The 12878-nt window shown below is 35.0% G+C and overlaps 2 protein-coding genes across 2 annotated transcripts; one reads left to right on the top strand and one right to left on the bottom strand.

The window, feature by feature from the left end:
* On the top strand, positions 9700-11020 carry LOC107631860 (NAC transcription factor 29). Its single transcript, XM_016335429.2, has 2 exons — positions 9700-10276; positions 10350-11020. Exons 1-2 carry the CDS (start codon positions 9824-9826, stop codon positions 10755-10757), a joined length of 861 nt encoding a protein of 286 aa, XP_016190915.1. The 5' UTR covers positions 9700-9823; the 3' UTR covers positions 10758-11020.
* On the bottom strand, positions 11179-12556 carry LOC107634776 (casparian strip membrane protein 2). The gene is made up of 3 exons (XM_016338198.2): positions 11932-12556; positions 11709-11832; positions 11179-11578 (listed from the first exon to the last, which is right to left on the bottom strand). Exons 1-3 carry the CDS (start codon positions 12153-12155, stop codon positions 11363-11365), a joined length of 564 nt encoding a protein of 187 aa, XP_016193684.1. The 5' UTR covers positions 12156-12556; the 3' UTR covers positions 11179-11362.

Below are 12878 nucleotides of genomic sequence, written 5' to 3'. Positions count from 1 at the left end.
CAAGTCACAGTGAGTGTAAATTGAACAGAATACATTTTTATAGTTAACTAATCAACCGAAAATAAAATATCTAAAGAATAAAAGAAAATGGATTGTAAAATAGATATGTATAGAGTCTGATCGGGATAGAGTTGATATAAGACAAATAAAAAATAGACATTTATTAATACGGAAAAAAGTATAGGTAAACAATAAAAATATTAAATAATATAAACAATAGATATATCGGATGTTCATTTTACTAATGTACGGATTGTTATTTTAATATTAAAATTTAAAAATTTAATTTAAAAGTGTAGTGTGTTTTTATTTCATTAGTGTTTGTTTATGTTGTTCAACAAAATTATTGCCCCTGTCATTTCCCATTAATACGTCATGCATTGGATTTATTCAAAACTTAAAACTAAAAAGATTGAATTTTACTATTATTTTGATTGAAAACATGGGGTTAATCTATCTTTATTTTAAATAGTTAGTGTTTCAATAATAAATAATCATCGTAGATGATTCACTTAATTAGTCACCAAAAAAAAAAAAAGATGATTCACTTAATTAGAAAAAACATTATTTTGGTTTGGACAAATAAAAACAAAAAACCAAATCCCTATCTGATTTAACAATTTAACATCGCTAATAATGTAGCACTTAACTGCTAGCTTATTAGCATGTTAATGTGTCACGTGAACAACTTTCATTAGTCTTTGATGGACAACATCATGAAAAGATTGGTACTGCATTGCCTCATCGCCACAACAGAAATCATGGAACAATTTATCTCTTTATTTTGATTAAAAAAAATTGCACTTTTTTTTTTTATAAAGGGACATGAATCAAATTAAACTTCTACTCCACAAATAAATAGGAACATGGTCACTTAAATTGTTAGAAACTCAAAATATATCTCCCCCTAATAAGGTCTCCATATAGAACCTTTTTCGTTGCAGACTTGCAGCAAATATTATATATATATAACAAAAATATATATTATTATTTCTATTTTAATAATAACATACAATAAAAAAATAAAAGTATCATTACTATTCCTGTATAATGCATTACTCCATATTGGGAATTATTTATTTTTGGTAGTGATGGTTATATTTTTCTTTGTTTAATAATTTTAGTGCTTATCCTTAGTACAAAAGTGCGTCGCTCATGTCTATCTACTTCCGCTTCATTCCCTCTCAATAACTATGTTTAACTAATTGGTGATATCCAAATAGAGTTTTGATTTACGTGATCGTTGCCTTTTTTAGTAAATATATCATTGATATTTTTATATATATAAAACTATAAGTCTATAACAATTAGTCAAAAGATGTTGGTCTTTGAACATCACTGATCAAGTTACATATAATATGAGATTTTTTTTTAATTAATCAACATCAGCCATAAACAGAGAAGAAGAGAAAGAAACAAAGAAAGAAAGAAAGAAAGAAATTAATTAACATGCATGAAGCTATTTGTCCGATGTCTTATTGATTTGAGTTGTGTATGCTCCTAAAATATCCAAAACGAAAAATAGACCTCCTGACGGTCCTGACGGTTAGAAATAAGAGACTGAGAAAGTAATTTAAAAAGTGTATTATTGAGTTGTGTTAGAAGGTATAATATACAAAAAGTATTTATAGGTGATAAATGAATTAGAGCAATAAAATCATAGAATTCTACAATTAATATACAGATATACTAGACGATATTAATTGATCTAAATTGATTTTAATGATTCTCAAATATCCCCCCTCAAACTCAAGTGGGAGCTAAGGATACCAACTTGAGTTTGGATAACAAAATCCGGAAACGAGTCGGGTGATGAGCTTTCGTGAAGATATCAGCAGTCTGATCTAGTGTTCCAACAGCAATGAGACGAACAGCATCAATAAGGATACGTTGCCGAACAAAGTGACAATCAATCTCAATGTGTTTGGTGTGTTCATGAAACACATCATTATGGGCGATCTGAATAGTACTGCGGTTATCACAAAAAATATCAGTAGGGGACGACTGAGGAGCACCCAAATCTTCGAGAAGCCAACGAATCGAGATAACTTAAGCAGTGGTGTCAGCGAGGGCACGGTACTCAACTTCTGTGCTTGAGCAAGCGGTGAACGTTTGCTTCTTAGCACGCCAATAAATGAGAGCGTCGCCAAGAAATAAACAGTAACCAGTAGTAAAACGACGATCAGTAGGATCACCAGCCCAATCAGCATTGGAGTAAGCCTGAAGAGACAAAGAGGAATGTGCAGAAAAATAAAGGCCATGAAATAGAGTGCCTTTGATGTAGCGAAGAATGCGAAAAACTGCCGCATAGTGAGTAGTACGAGGAGCTGGCAAGAACTGGCTAAGTACATGAACGGGATAGGCGATGTCTGGTCGGGTGACAGTCAAGTAGACGAGACCGCCAACTAATTGTCGATAGAGAGTCGAATTATCCAAAACAGTGCCATCCATAGGGGTAAATTAAACATTAGGCTCAAGAGAAGTAGACTCAGTGCGACTATCTGTAATCCTAGCGCGAGCAAGAAGATCTGAAGCATACTTAGCCTGAGAGAGATAGATGCCATCATCGGTGGAGATGACCTCGAGACCAAGAAAATAGCTGAGAGAATCAAGATCTTTCATCTCAAAGGTACGGTGAAGTGAGGCCTTGAGATCAGAGATACCATCAACATCATCCCAGTAATGATCATGTCATCAACATACAAGAGTAGAAGAACAACTCCACGTTCGCTCTTACGAATGAAGAGGGCATTCTCATGAGGGCTAGAAGTAAAACCAAGACTGCATACGGTAGTGCTGAACTTGTCAAACCATTCACGAGGAGTTTGCTTAAATCCATAAAGTGCCTTGCAAAGGAGATAAACCTTATTAGAAGGACAAGGATATCCCGGAGGTGGTTTCATATAGACTTTCTTTTTCAAATCCCCATTAAGAAATGCATTCTTCACATCCATCTGACTGAGAGACCATTTTTTAACTGCGGCAATGGCAAGAAGAGCTCTAACAGACGTAAGACGAGCGACGGGGGCAAAAGTCTCTTCATAATCAATACCATACTCTTGCGTACAACCTTGTGCAACCAAGCGGGCCTTATAACGATCAATAGAGTCATCAGAGCGAGTCTTGATCTTGTATACTCATCTACTGCCCACAACTTCCTGATCAGAAGGAGGATCAACCAAATCCCAAGTGTGTGCTTTTTCAAGTGTCTGTATTTCTTCTTGCATTGCTTGTTGCCAATTTGGGTTTGAGGAGGATTCTCTGAATGTCTTAGGTTCATGTTGATGAAGAATAGTAGAAAAGCAATGGTAATCAAGAAGATGAGGAGGTGGATTCCTTACCCTAGAAGAACGAGCGGGAGGAGGAGGCATGACGGTAGGAGCAGGATCATCGTCCGGTCTGGAATCATCAGGAGATGGAGAAGGCGGAAGAACAGGAGGCTATGGAGGGTCACTCGATATAGAATCTGTAGAATCATCACTAGAAAAAAGATCAACATTGGGGTTAGTAAACAAAGGCGACTGAGTAGTAGGAATGGACTCAAAAGATGAGAATCGAGAAAACATGTGGTGCTCTCAGAAGACAATATGACGAGATATACGAATACGTTTAGAGAGAGGATCCCAACAATGATAACCCTTGTGTTCAGTGCCATAACCAAGAAAACAACACATACGAGCCCGAGGTTCAAGTTTACTATGTTCATGAGGCTGAAGAAGAACAAAACATACACAACCGAAAACTCGAAGAGAACTATAATATGGGGAGGTATGATAAAGACGCTCAAAGGGAGTAACATTACCAAGAACAGAAGAAGGGAGTCTATTGATAACATGAACAGCAGTAAGAACAGCTTCACCCCAAGTACGCTCAGGACACGAAGAAGAAAGGAGCATTTCACGGACGGAGTCAAGAATGTGACGGTATTTGCGTTCAGCTCTACCATTTTGTTGAGATGTACCAGGACAAGAAAACTCAGACAAAGTACCCTGTTCTGCAAGAAAGGCTAAGAGTTTGGAATCACGGTATTCCATAGCATTATCACGTCGGAAAACCTTAACGACCTTGAAAAACTGAGTTTTAATCATAGTAGCAAAGTTGATATAGATCTGAGGTAACTCATGGCGATTAGTCATCAAATAAACCCAAGTAAAACGGGAATAATCATCAATGAAAACGATAAAGTATTGAGCTCCGCCCATAGAGGCAGTGGGAGCAGGGCCCCAAACATCAGAGTGAATGAGATCAAAAGGAGAGCAAGCAAGAGATGAATTATTGTGAAAAGATAAAGCAGGTTGTTTGGCAGTTAGCAAGAAATGCAATCAAAAGATTCATTTGGAACCTAACCTAAAACACCCTGAGACACAAGAGGACGCAGTTTTCCTAAGGAGGTGTGGGCAAGACGCTGATGCCATAAGTGAAGGGTAGAGGGAGAAGAAGCAGCACAGAGATTTGGTACATGAGGAATATGAAGATTCTCGAGTTCAAACAACCTTCCGACCCTAGGTCCATTCCCGATGATTTGTCCCGTCCGAGGATCCTGTACACGACAACCAAAAACAGAAAAAGTGACTTCAAAACCCAGATTAACAAGTTGACCAACAAAAATAAGATTGAAGTTTAATTTGGGAATATAATAAGTATCAGGAAGATTAAGAGTTGACTAGGATATAGAACCCTTGTGTGTTGCGTGCAAGAGGGATCCATTTGCAGTATTGACAGAAGGTCCATTTGTAGTGGTAGACATGGACGAGAAAATATTATGCAACGGAGACATGTGATTAAAGCAACACGAGTCAAAGTACCATTTAGAATTACTTGGAGGGGTGGAAAAAGCAGCAGGGGTATTACCAGAAACAGAGAGAAGACGCTGAAGAAGAGATGCAATATCAGAAAGAGAGACAGGAGATGAGTTGAGTGGACTAGGACGTGGTGGGCGAGTAGGACATGCAGTAATTAAATGTCCCGAGAGCTTGCAGTAACGGCAGAACAGCCGTGAACAATGGTAGCTAATATGACCTTTCTGGTGGCATGTGTGACATTCAACAGAAGGACAGTTGGGAAAAAAGTGCCCAGAACGGTTACAGTTTCGACAGAATTTACCCTTTCTTTCGGTGACAGCAAAAACACCTGGCTTTTCCATGATAGTAGTCACAAAGATCAAAGAGAGGATAGAAAACGACAATTTTGGAGCAGAAAATAAGAAATCAGAGTGCAGAATTGGAAAGAGCTCACCAAAAAATCTTAGGGAGGGTCCCACTTGTCTGCCACGTCAGCGCCACGTCAGCAAATGATGACACGTGGCGTCAACTGAGAGGAGCAAGAAGACAGCGTGGCGATGAGGTGGCACGTGGGTCGACGGCGGGGCGGGTCGGGTCGGCCGCGGGTCAGTGGATACCAATGATGCCTTGCGCGACGACACGTGGAAGTGCCAGGAGCGTCTGATCGCGTCCAAGATCCAACGGCTGCTGAAGCTTCTGGAAGGCAAAACAATAGAGGTGGCCAGCAAGGTTCCGGCGGCACGTGACGGCGCGTCTGGAGGCGTCTGGTGGCGATGCGGCGGCGTTGGAAAGCTGGTCGTGGCAGTGTCTTTCGGCGGCGCGTGGAGGCGCGTCTGGCGGCGGTTCTGGTTGCGTTGGAATCACGGCGACAAGACGGATAAGATGGTTACGGGGGTGACGAACCAAAGCGTCGAAAAGGGAGCGAAAAAAGAGGCCAAAGTACACTGCCGGAAAGGAAAAAATAATGGGGCTATGAACTAATATTCATTGAAAAAAAAAAGACCTAAGCTCTTGATACCATGTTAGAAACAAGAGACTGAGAGAGTAATCTGAAAAGTGTATTATTGAGTTGTGTTGGAAGGTACAATATACAAGGGGTATTTATAGGTAGTAAATGAATCAGAGCAATAAATGCATAGAATCCTATAATTAATATACAGATATACTAGACGATACTAATTGATCTAAATTGATTCTAATGATTCTCTAACACTGACATAATTTCATCACTACACAATTTTATATTCGCTTCAAACGAATTCAGTTTTTTCAATTTAAATCGATTTAAATATGTTCATTTAATTTAATTTAAATAAAAAACTAATTAAAAATGTATTAATTTATATTTGATTGGATTTTATTTTTAACAAATCATGTAGATTGGATCGAATTTCGAATCTACTTTTTAAAACTAATTTAATCTAATTCAAATTGTATTGCTATTATTAAAATATTATCAAAGTTATTAGTAGTTATTAAGAGTTAAGTTAGTAATAACTAGTAGTTAGTAAATAGAATATTAATAAAGTTAGTTGGTAATATTCTTATAAATAAAATGACTTTTGTATCATGTAACAACAACTTCAACACAACAACATCACATATAATATTATATTTTTATTCTGCTCTTCTCCCAAAAATTTAATAGGGTATCAGAGTTATAGTATCCTTCTCGAAGAAGATAGGATATCATTTTTTCGATAAATCATTGTGTTTTCTTTCACAAAATTCTTTCTCATCTATATTGTTCTTCTTTATTTTTCTTTTGGCACATGTTTTTGATGTTTTTTCACTTTAACAATAAGTTCATATTTTCAGTCAAAAATCACTCGCCCAACGCTCATCCACGCGCTCTCTGAAGATCATTGTTTGCTTTCTCTCCCTCAAGTGCAACATCTCCTTCTCTTTCTTCTTCCTCTGCTCATCGAAGGCAGCCCTAGCTCCGCTGTCACTATCCTCTTTTCCCTTTTCTTCCTTTGCGTTATCGGCGCCACATGCATTGTCTCTTCTGCGTCATCGCACGCCACTTACGTCTTCCCCTAACCAAAGCAGAAGTCATCATCCTCCTTTCCGTCATGACCAGAATTGTGGCACACGCTGCGCCTTTCTCTTCCTTTGTCTTCCTCTGCGTTTCGCGCCACACGCCTCTTCTTCTGCGTTACCGCGTCGCATGCCTCTTCCTCAACCATTTCATCGAAATTTATCCAAGTTGAGAATTATTGACATCTTCCATCCACTAACTTGTTGAGGCATATTAAAATATTATCAGAGTTGTTAGTAGTTGGGAGTTAAGTTAGTAGTGGCCAGTAGTTAGTAGATAGAATATTTACGACGTTAGTTGGTAATATCCCTATGAATATGGTGACTCTTGTATCATATAACAACAATTTCAATACAACAACTTCACATATAATATTATCTTCTTATTCTCTCTTCTTCCAGAAATTTAACATAATATTATTAGACTAATGCTACACATTCAAACCTTTTTGATAACCAAGTCCAACAAAAATCAGCTTCATTATTATCGCATGTGAACATGCTACCTTTTCAGTTTTCATATCCCGTACAAATATTTGTTTGTCATGATTTTTTTTATTACTTTGCTATTGCTGTATTTTTTTCTTTTTCTTTTTGGTAATTTTTGCAACATTATATATGTCGTCTTCAATTCTTCTTTGTTTGATTTTTTTTAATCTTCTTTTGCTTTTATTCTTGTTATAAGGGTAAAATAAAAAAAATTACGAGAAGTTAAAATAAAAAAATAAGAAAAAGAAGATGATGATAATGAAGAAGAATAAGGGGAGGAAAAGTTTTAAGTTATGTATAATTTATCAGAAAATAACACCAAAATTTTTTTATCGTAACAATAAATTTTTTGAGTTACACTTATTGGATTGAATTCTTATCATAAACAAAAATAGCATCGAAATTTCATAATTTTAACATTGAAATTTTATTACAAAAGGCATAAATTTCTTTTTTAATGTTGCATTTTTTTCTTTTTATTTTTCTTTCTTTCTTTCTTTTCTTTTGTTCTTACATATTCTTTTAGGAGTATTACTTTTCATATTAGACTTGAATGAACATGTGTTGCAATATTATTTACTTGAATGAATGTAGATTCGCATTTATTAGATTGAATTCTTACTAGAAACAAAAATAACACCGAAATTTGTTTAAAGTGACACCGAAACTAAGATATCTATATGTTATTAGTAAGAAATTTTAGTGTTATCTTTTTGATAATTTCTGTATAATTCAAAATTCTTCTTCTTTTTCCTCTTTATCTTCTGCTGCTTCTTTTTTTATTTTTTGATAATTATTTTTGTTTCATTTTCTAATGATAACGATAATAATGATGATGATAATAATGATGGAGGAGGAAAAAGAAAGAGGAGAAGAAATTCAAATAAAAAGGAAGAAGAAGGAAAATGAGGAGAAGGTAGCGACGACAACGACAGTGGTAATGGTCATGACAATTATAACAACAAAAGAGAAAGATTAAAAAAAAAGAAAAAGAAGAAGAACTAACAGTGTACAGAAAAAGAGAACAAAAAATACAGGTAAATATAAAAAACGGTCATACAAGTTGGTTGGATTTGATTAGATAAATCATTTAATTATAAAATATTTTTAATATTATTATTCTATTATAACTAATTGGCTATTCTATTATTATATTTAAAATTTAATTCTTTAAAAAAAGATGAAAACTCAGGTGCAGTCGACTTCACGTGAAGTTGATAATTGAGCGTCGTTATATAATTTGACTGATTTGACAAAATCTTCATCTAATTGAGCGTCATTAGATAATTTGATTGATTTGACAAAATCTTCATCTAATAACTTTTAGCTATCAATTTACGTAAATACCTGAGTTTTCATCTTAAAAAAATCATTCCACCTAAATTATATCGCAAATAAAAATTTTTAATTCAAAACCAATTTAAATTACACGGCGAACACGCCTAGTTTTCTGCAAAGCGAGATAGAAGGAGAGTATATATATGTTCACACCAAACTATAGCTAATAAAGATATGTTTGAACCACGTTTAAAACTTGTAACTCCTTTAGAAGATGATGATCCAAAAGAATGCTACTGCATAGCGTAGGAATTTGAATCCTCTAAAATTTGAATTTTACTTTAAAAAATAAAGTGTGATATTCTTCCCTTAAATAATTTTTATTTCATATTTATTTTTAGTCTCCACCTATAAAATATATAACGAGAGATCACATTTTATACTTTAAAATAAAATTTAAATTTTAGAAGATCAAAATCCAATGGCCAGTGGGTAACTCAATTTTGTACATTATTATTTTGCTTTGGTTTTATGCGGTGGTCCCCACTCACACCACACGTAGAAATAAAAGGAAATACTTTCGTCATTGCTGAGTTCATACATTCATTTACACAACACAGCACCGCTTATTATTGTATATATTTAAAACTTTGTTCTTTTAAGATTATTTCGTGGACTACAATGATTTTGTTGTTATTGGTTCGGCCAAATCATTCTCAATACAACAACTTGAGAGATCCAAGGATTCAGAAAATGATCCGCTGACTGCTGCATGCACAATAATATTTACATATGCCAATAATATTCCAGAGTGGGTGGAACTGGAACTAGTTGAATTGAATGGAAATGAAACCCAATATGGATAAAGACGTGCTTTGTTTAGATTCAAAGAATCAGAGATAATCATATAATGTACAAGAATATCACGTGGCCAATAACCGTTGATTCCAATTATTCTTAAATTTTATGATTAAAATTAAACGTCAAAATTATTAAATAAAACACAAATTAAATATATCTTGTAATGGTCCCCTTCCCCAAATGGATAACGGCAAGGCATTGCCAGATGACTAGGTATAACAATAACAAAGTGTTGTCTATCAATCAATTAAATCCATGCAACTTCACAAAACGACAAAGAGACCCTCACATAAAAGGAACACACATCTCATTGCAAACAGTTCAAACTCCTTAGCTTGTTCATCAAACCAACTTCAATTTCACATAACAATATAATGGAAGGAAGTAGTAAAAGTTGTGAACTACTACCACCAGGGTTTAGATTCCACCCAACAGATGAGGAGCTAATTGTGTATTACCTTTGTAACCAAGCAACATCAAAGCCCTGCCCTGCTTCCATCATCCCTGAAGTTGACATCTACAAATTTGATCCATGGGAATTGCCAGGGAAGGCTGAGTTTGGGGAGAAAGAATGGTACTTCTTTAGCCCAAGGGAAAGGAAGTATCCCAATGGGGTTCGGCCTAACCGCGCAACAGTTTCTGGGTATTGGAAGGCCACAGGGACAGACAAGGCTATTTACAGCAAGTGTAAGCATGTTGGTGTCAAGAAGGCCTTGGTTTTCTACAGGGGTAGACCTCCAAAGGGGATCAAGACTGATTGGATCATGCACGAATATCGTCTTCTTCAACAATCTAATCACAACAGCAGGATCACTGGTTCTATGAGAGTAAGACTTCCAATCTTTTAACTATATGTTTCAATTGTTATGTTCAATTTGTAACTGATATTTGTGTCATCAGCTGGATGACTGCGTCTTGTGTAGGATATATAAGAAAAAACATGCTGCTAAAGCATTGGATCAAGGACAGGAATACCCAACAACAGTTCAAATTAATCTAAATGCATCAACCAACAATGATGATGAGAAGGAGTTGATGATGATGAAGAATCTTCCAAGGACTTGTTCCCTTACTTATCTTTTGGACATGAATTACTTTGGTCCAATCTCACAGCTATTGTCTGATGGATCCTACAACAACTCATCAACCTTTGAAATATTTCAACATAGCAATAGTGTTGACAACATTGGAATAGTGGATCCTCTTGTCAAAACTCAAATGGTTGAAATGGATGATAGCTATTATGCTCAAGATTCAGGCAAGTCCCAAGTGATGAAGCAAGGGAATGATTTAAGAGGATATTACTAATTAATTATTAACAAAAGAGAAAAGAAAAAATGTTATATTGTTTAGATTAGACATGATGAATTATGATAAGAGTCTTCTGTAAGATAATCATGAAGATTTTAAATATGTCAAATGTGTCCTATCACAGATATGAAATTTTCAAATAGAATTTAGTATTCTAGTTCACGTTGACATTGTTCACCTTAATTATCTGTACATAATAAGGACAAGACTATTACTGGTTCTTAATTGAATTTTCAGACTTATGAAAATAGTTTAAAAGATGCTCGGATCACGCTTTCTTAAGAATAATTTTTTTTTTTTTGTCATAATAAGAATTTTGAAGTTGTAGGCAATCATGATCACGTCTAGTATATATCTATGCAACATTTTAAAGTAAAAGTAATATAAAATGCAGAAATTGTGTAATGACACTGCCGAATTCTATGTCAAAATAAAATATTGTTATTGAAATCTCATAAATCATAACCACACATAGATTTTACACTTGTTAAGTTTCATACATGAGAGCATGCATGCCTAGCTAGGCAAACACATTGATATTCATATCAGAACTCTTAAAACAAACCAATTTCACAACTACTCTTAATATATAGATATAGAAATCAGTGCTTGCTTATAGATATTGATGACATGAGAATAAGAATCATGAACAGAACCACTGCGAAGAAAGAGCCGATCACTGAACCGGAAATTCGCTTGCAGAAGTAGTTGTATTGCTGGCAGATAGGGAACCAGTTGGCACTTGGATTGCCACGGTGGGCTAGGAATACTATAGCCGCCGCTGCCGCGGCTCCGGCTGTGAGAAGGCCATACATAATCTTCACAAGTTGGATAACAAAACTACTTCAGTCTTAATAAGCTTTTTAGGATAAATTCAGTGAAATTTTCTAAAATCACACACAAGAAATCAACATAGGAAGTTAGAACACTCAATTCAATGTGTTTTACCGTGTCAAGAAGCACCATGAGAATCCTATTTTTCACTGCAGTACTTCTCAGTATGTGGAAGAATGACAGGGCAAGTGAAAGAACCAAGTAGGCACATACAATAGAGTTGGACATCACAAAGAACCTGAAATCACAAATCCTCATTATATTATTCTCAAGTCTCAACACTTGTTTGATTTGTTTAAACAAAAGAATTGCATTTTAGAAAGAAATGACTACTTACGTAAAGGTGGGAAGGTCTTCAAATACTGCTCTGAACTTAACAAACTGAGTCCTAAATGGAAGTGTTTCCCTTGCTGTTCCCATACTCAATGCACTTCCAAGTGCGGAAATGGCTGCAACAATTCTCAGAATGAAATCTATTACTGACATCACTCTCTTCACCCTTTTGCTTGGGGAAACAACACTTTTTGGTACTTCACCAGCCTCAATTGAACTCACCTTCATTCTTTTTTGTTGTTCAACTTATTGAGAGTGATGCTTAATTCGACTATGTTATAGTATCAAGGAAGTTGCACACTTTATATACTTGAAGGAAGCACAAAACATTGAACACTGATGATGTTAGTGTAATGTTACATTAATTATATCATAAGGGAAATGCTATAGTGGATTAGTTAGCGAAGATTCTAGTGAATGATGCTGCTTACATGATCTTCTGGGGTGGAACATTTTCACCTTAAAACAATAATTATCTATTTGCTGTAGTATTCGAGATATATAATTGAAGCCAAGAATGACGTTTTCTTTCAACTCTAGAATACAGAGCCATACATCACTTTGATTAAACAATGGTCTAAGACTCTAAGCTGTTTAATTTGTGTCACATGCCACTGGAGAATAAGAAACAGGATATGCTAAATTAAAATATTTCTAAGCTTGTTTTCATGAGAAATGTTTGTACGAGTGAGAATCGTGTTTTGCACTCATACTTTGAACTTAGAGTCACTTGGTCATAAAATACTGAAGTTCAAAAGAGTTAAAAAAACAAAAATACGTACTTTCATGCCAAATAGGAATTTAATAACTAGAATAATAGTAGCACTAGAGACACAATTAATAATTTTAAGTAATTAATATTTACGATTATATATTTATTATATCTAAAATTATTCAATTATTCTAACGATAAAATAAAAATTTAATATAAAATAAGATAATTTTATACCG

Source organism: Arachis ipaensis, chromosome B03 (assembly GCF_000816755.2).
Source record: "Arachis ipaensis cultivar K30076 chromosome B03, Araip1.1, whole genome shotgun sequence".
Classification (NCBI taxonomy): Eukaryota; Viridiplantae; Streptophyta; class Magnoliopsida; order Fabales; family Fabaceae; genus Arachis; species Arachis ipaensis.
The sequence above is the reverse complement of the archived record's forward strand: the minus strand, read 5'-3'. Positions and strand labels throughout refer to the sequence as shown.

Bases quoted from the DNA above. Each gene is read 5' to 3' on its own strand.
- LOC107634776 (XM_016338198.2), bottom strand. From the start codon at position 12,155: ATGAAGGTGAGTTCAATTGAGGCTGGTGAAGTACCAAAAAGTGTTGTT. The intron at 11,833-11,931 runs GTAAGTAGTCAT...TTGTGATTTCAG, and splicing joins GAAGACCTTCCCACCTTTAC to GTTCTTTGTGATGTCCAACT. The intron at 11,579-11,708 runs GTAAAACACATT...CAACTTGTGAAG, and splicing joins TCATGGTGCTTCTTGACACG to ATTATGTATGGCCTTCTCAC.
- LOC107631860 (XM_016335429.2), top strand. From the start codon at position 9,824: ATGGAAGGAAGTAGTAAAAGTTGTGAACTACTACCACCAGGGTTTAGA. The intron at 10,277-10,349 runs GTAAGACTTCCA...TTGTGTCATCAG, and splicing joins GGATCACTGGTTCTATGAGA to CTGGATGACTGCGTCTTGTG.